This window comes from Arachis ipaensis, chromosome B7 (genome assembly GCF_059453495.1).
Source record: "Arachis ipaensis isolate K30076 ecotype BB chromosome B7, ASM5945349v1, whole genome shotgun sequence".
Taxonomy (NCBI): Eukaryota; Viridiplantae; Streptophyta; class Magnoliopsida; order Fabales; family Fabaceae; genus Arachis; species Arachis ipaensis.
The window spans coordinates 10,488,897-10,494,896 of record NC_142442.1 but is presented as its reverse complement, the minus strand read 5'-3'; the positions used below and the strand labels follow the sequence as shown (position 1 = coordinate 10,494,896).

General features: G+C 43.5%; 1 protein-coding gene across 1 annotated transcript; it reads left to right on the top strand.

Annotated features, from left to right (window-relative positions):
* The first annotated feature begins 1,038 nt into the window (after positions 1–1,038).
* On the top strand, positions 1,039–2,358 carry LOC107606647 (uncharacterized). The gene has a single exon (XM_016308687.1). The coding sequence runs from the start codon at positions 1,039–1,041 to the stop codon at positions 2,356–2,358; it is 1,320 nt and encodes a 439-aa protein (XP_016164173.1).
* Positions 2,359–6,000: the final 3,642 nt, after the last annotated feature.

Below are 6,000 nucleotides of genomic sequence, written 5' to 3'. Positions count from 1 at the left end.
AACTAAGGAGCAATCAGGTACGGGTCAGCGGGCCGTGGGGGATCAACCGGGTCGGACACCACTGGGAGCTGCAGATCGCGATTTTCCAGATCTGGCTATCATGGGAGAAAGCTATGGCGCCCTTGGAGACCCTCAAGTCGCTGGAAGGCGGGAAGTGATCGAAGGGGACGGCCGTGGAGGGGTTGGACTCGGCGTGAACCGGGGGGGGGGGCAGATGCTGTGCGCAGGGAACGTCTGCCTCCGAACAAGCGTGACCGGTGCTGTTGAAGGGGAAGGCCGTGGAAGGGTTGGACTCAACTTGAACCGGAGGGGGCAGATGCTGTGCGCAGGGAACATTTGCCTCCAAACAAGCGTGACCGGTGCTGTTGAAGGGGAAGGCCTTAGAGGGGTTGGACTCGGCGTGAACCGGGGAAGGGGGCAGATGCTGTGCGCAGGGAACATTTGCCTCCAAACAAGCGTGACCGGTGCTGTTGAAGACGCGGGGAGTGATGTCGGCAGTGGGGAGGAGATTTCTTCAGCGGCGGTCAACCACGGTCTGTGTGGCGCTGCAGTTCATCAGGTGGCAGGGGGAGAACGCAGTGACAAACTCCCAAAGGTCAGCAGGGGTGGAGGCACGATATTAGTTGATGAAACCGAGTGAATGCACGGGAAGCATGGCGCCAGAGCAAGGAACGTTCCCTGGAGTGAACGAAGGCCGGATACACCTCAATCCTGTGTGCAAACCGGTAGAATGCTCTGCAGTCAGATTGAGGATGGCATTGGAGAGACTGAACCGGGCCAAGAGGAAAAGGGGAATGATGTGGTAGCAAGCGACAATGAGCAAACCGATGTAGAGGAGCAACTAGTAGAAAATTAAAAGACATGGGAGCTGGCACACGAATCAGGAGCGAGATTATGCAACGAAGAAGATGACATTATGGCAATTCTACAAGCACAGAACGAAGAAATAGCTCGCAAAAGAAAAATGGCAAAGCAAAGAGCAAAAATGAGACGGTGCAGACCCAAACATGCAAAACAGGTGTGTAAAATAATTTTAAAATGATATTCAGTTCATGGAATGTTAGGGGGTTGAGGGGAGATGGGAAGTTGAGAATGGTGAAGGACCTAAGGAATAAACATAGGGTACAAATGTTAGGTCTGATTGAAACTAAAAGGCAGATAGTGACAAGATTTGACGTTGCAAGAATATGGGGACAAGGTAGTCCAGGTTGGGAATATGTAGGCTCTGATGGAGCATCTGGTGGACTATTGTTAATTTGGGATGAGGTGATGTTTAAATTAAATAACTGCTATAAGGGAGAGAGGTGGTTGTGTGTGGAAGGCATGATATTAAAAAATAGTTTCAACTGTGTGTTTGTCTTGATATATGGTGCACATGGTAGAGATGAGAAGATTCATGTATGGGAGGAGCTGAGCTTTATAGTGGGGTTATGTCAGGTTCCGTGCTGCTTTATGGGAGACTTTAATGAAATAGTACATGCAGAGGAACGTAGAGGTACTATTGGTTTGACACGGTCTGCGGAAGAGTTTAAGTTTTGGATACAGGACATGAAATTAGCGGATCTGCCGCTCACTGACCGGAAGTTTACATGGTTTCGCGGGCGTTCTTGCAGCCGCATAGATAGAGTTTTGGTTAGTTTGGAGTGGCTAGAAGAGTTCCCAGAGGCACATTTGCAAGGTGGACCAAGGGGTTTGTCAGATCACTGCCCATTAATAGTGGAGGGCAGGAAGCTGCGAGGTGGTCTGAGGCCGTTCCGGAGCCTTGATTCGTGGTTTACGCACGAGGGTTTTCTCAGGATGGTGAAGGAGGAATGGAGAGGTTTGGGGGAGCTACAGTTCACAAACAAATTGAAGGCGCTGACAGAACCACCGGGAAGATGGCATAAGGCAAATTTCGGTGAGAAGGATAAGAAGATTATAAAGTTTGAGGAAGAGATCAAGAGGACTGATGATATGGTAAGTAATGGAGTGTATGATGAAACACTGGAGGCTAGAAGAAAGGCGTTGGTTAAGTGCTGTGAGCGATGGTATGTGAGAAAAGAAGTACATTGGAAGCAGATGTCGCGGTCTCGGCACATGAACGATATGGACAGAAATACAAGATACTTCCACAATATAGCCTCAGCAAGAAGGCGGAACAATATGATTGATACTCTGGTTATCAATGGCAGGCTGGTTCGGAATCAGGCTAGAATAAAGGTTGCTATCAGAGAGTTTTATAAGAATTTATATCATCAGGAGGACTCTCCTAGTATGGGATTCAGAGATGGATTGGTGGTTCAAATAGATGAGGAGGATGCAATGGCTCTAGAAGTGATGCCGTCAGCCGAGGAGATCAGAGAGGCTGTGTGGGACTGAGTCCTTCAAGGCGCCAGGGTGTGACAGATATAACATGAACTTCATCAAAAGATGTTGGGAGGAGATTGGTTCTGAATTCACGGCTGCAGTGATGGGGTTCTTCCAGACGGCCAGGCTACCGGCGGATGCCAATGTCACTTGGGTAGCACTGGCACCTAAATTCATAGGTGCGAAGGAGATTAAAGATTTGCAACCTATCAGTATGGTGGGGTGTGTGTATAGGGTTATTTCGAAGGTACTGGTTAGGAGGATGAGATCAGTAATGCCGGCATTAGTAGGAGAGACCCAGAGTGCGTTTGTACAGGGAAGGAAAATCCATGATGGGGCGCTTATTGCGTGTGAAACAGTTAACTGGCTTAAACTGAGGAAAAAAAGAGGCTGCCCTAATCAAGTTTGACTTCCAAAAAGCATACGACAGGGTCAAGTGGAGCTTTGTGAACATGGTGCTACAAAAGATGGGATTTGGGCATAAATGGAGAGCATGGGTTATGGAGTGTGTAGCTACTGCGTCTATGTCGGTGTTGATAAACGGCTCGCCGTCTAAACCGTTCAACATGGAAAGAGGCTTGAGACAAGGTGATCCACTATCACCGTTCTTGTTTGTACTGGTTGTGGATGTGCTGCATCGAATGATTGGAGAGGCAGTGAGGAACGGTCGTATATCACCGTTGCTGGTTGGTAGAGATAGTGTAGCATTGTCACACCTTCAGTTCGCTGATAACACTATCCTCTTTTGCCCACAAGAAGAGGAAACTATTAAGAATTACAAGAGGCTTCTGCGATGCTTCGAGTTGATGTCAGGCTTGAGTATCAATTTTGATAAGTCCAGCCTGATCCCAATTAATTGTGAGGAGCAATGGGTCGAGCGTATGTGTAACTTGCTGGGTTGTAAGGGGGATGCCCTTCCAGTTAAATACCTTGAAATCTCTCTAGGAGCTAATCTGAGGTTGGTGAAGACATGAAAGCCTATAATAGATAAGGTGGAGGAGAAACTCAGTTTGTGGAAAGCCAAGGTGCTAAACAAAGCTGGAAAGTTGGTGCTTATCAAATCAGTGTTGAATAGCTTGCCAATATACTATTTAAGCTTGTTCAAAATGCCGAAAGCTGTGGCCGAGAAATTGATTTCGCTGCAGAGATGATTTCTGTGGAGTTCAGAAGAAGGGAGGACTGGTATGGCATTAGTAAGGTGGGAAGTGGTGCAGGCGCCGAAGAAATTAGGTGGGCTGGGAGTTGGGGATGCTATGGTTTGCAACACAGCGCTGTTGTTTAAGTGGTGGTGGCGATTTGCAAAAGAAGAATGCCCACTATGGAAAAAGGTCGTATGTTCTTGTCATAATCTGAATCCCAATGAGCCACTGTCAACTCAAGAACTGCCTACTAGAGGGGGACCATGGAAGGATATCTGCCAGTTACAAATCATGAATCAATATTTAAGGGATAAGATGGTCGCAGGCCTGTCCATGGAGGTTGGTGATGGGTGCCGGACTCGATTTTGGGAGGATGTATGGTTACTTGGTGGATCTCTGAAGGATCGCTTCCCGAGGCTCTTCTCTGTTTCAAACCAATGTGGATCCGTTATAGGGGAGTGCGGATTTTGGAATGGGTTTGAGTGGATCTGGAACTTCCAATGGAGGAGAGAGCTCTTCCAATGGGAGTTGGAACTCCTGAGTGTATTTCATGAGGTTTTGAGACCTGTGACATTAGTTCCAAACAGAGAGGACAGAGTGGTGTGAAAATATGATAGGTAAGGTGTTTTTACAACTAACTCATTTGTGCAGGTGATGCAGGAGGAACTGATCCCAGAGGAGGTAACTAGCTATAGATTCACCAGGACTGTTTGGAAGGGGTTGGTTCCGCCTAGAGTAGGGCTATTTGTATGGTTTGTTTTGATAGGAAGAGTTAATACAAAGGACATGTTGAGCCGGTTTGGAATCATCAGTCAGGAAGATGTTACTTGTGTTCTTTGTAACAACGAGGTGGAAGATGTATATCACTTGTTTCTAGGATGTGTATTTGCTTGGCAGGTGTGGAGTGCTTGGATTTCAGCCTTTGGCCGACGATGGTCTTATCCGGGATCGATGAAAGAGCACTTTCTTAGTTGGACAGAAGAATCGAGGAGAGTGGATGAGCGTAACCACCGGTTGAGGTGCTTCTGCGCGATCGTCTGGAACCTATGGTTGGAAAGGAATAGGCGAATTTTTCAGCATACAAGCAAAGGAGTCGAAGAAATTATCAACATGTCCTCGAATAGTGCTAACGAGTAGAGCGGTGGGGACCCCTTTAGTTGTTGATGGCTATGCCGGAAATGACATATGGACGGATTTGGTTTGTTATATTTCTTGTTAAGTTTGTTTGATTTTAGTGTCGATGACTTTGATTGCTCCACTGCTATTGTGTTGAGCTGTTTGCTTTCAAAAAAAAAAAAACTCCTGTATCTGAATACCAATAGTTTTTTGGAAGATTTGAGGAAGTATTCATATATACTCTTGGATTATAGAAAGAAGAGAGTGGCGGCCGTGGAGGCCAAACTCATGTTCAATTTGGAGATATGGTGCTAAATTGAGAAGCTTGAAATATGAGAATGCAGTGTGTCTAAGTTTAGCACACACTTAACACTAAATTATTGATAAATAAGAACCTTGAAATCGAAAAAATCTTCCACCATCTCTTCCTACATCTCTGTGAAAAATCTCTACTAGTCCTCTACCAAAAGAGTTGTAAGTTTGTGTAAAATTTGACTAAATGATTCTTGGTTCAAGTTTTCTAAATCGTTCCAGCATGTCTTCATGCCCAAAAAGTAATGATTCCACCTCAATAATGCTAATTGAGTCTATTTTAATGTCACAGATGACAAGAACATGGTATATTATTCCTCATTTAGTCCTTGTGTAATGGCCTCAATGTTTTTATCAACAGAAGTAAGAATGTGATCTAAGAAAGCAAATGAATCTATTGTCTTTTAAATTTTGTTGAGATAATTAGGTACATTGATTTGGATTTTAGAGGATTTCGAGAAAAACTCATGTATCTTCTCCCATACTTGATAGGTAAAAGTGTAGTTTAGCATTTGATTCTTGAATGGTTCATTCATGGAGTTCAGCATCCATGTCATAAGATAACAATCACGTAATTTTCATTCTTTATACTTTTTAGATTCTGTCCCAATTGTCTTCTCTGCTTTAATGTTGAATTGTAAAGGCACTTTTACTTGTAGAAGATATTCCAATTCATTTTCTCCAATCTAATGCAATGCTAGTTGTTTTCATATGAGAAAATTATTCTTGTTGAGTTTATCAAAATTGGATGTGAAAAGAAAATATTTGTGAGTGAAAACATTGTTAGGTAATGATATAATTTTTGCCATGAATCATTATCAAGTTCTGAATGCCATGTAAAAATCAATTCTATAAGTTCTAAAGAAGAAATAGTGAAGAATGATTTTGATTATTGGAATGATAATAGTTATTGGAATGATATATTCTAAACGAAAGAGTCAATACTATATATAGTAATAAAAAGTTTTTAAATGTATTCGAAATATTATTGTTTTAGTAATCTTAACAGTTAATTTTAATCTATATATATTATATATATTTTTTATAATTGAGATTAATGGTTGATACACTTAAATCTCTTTTGTAA

Excerpts from the sequence above, each read along its gene's own strand:
- LOC107606647 (XM_016308687.1), top strand. The coding sequence starts at position 1,039 with ATGATATTCAGTTCATGGAATGTTAGGGGGTTGAGGGGAGATGGGAAG.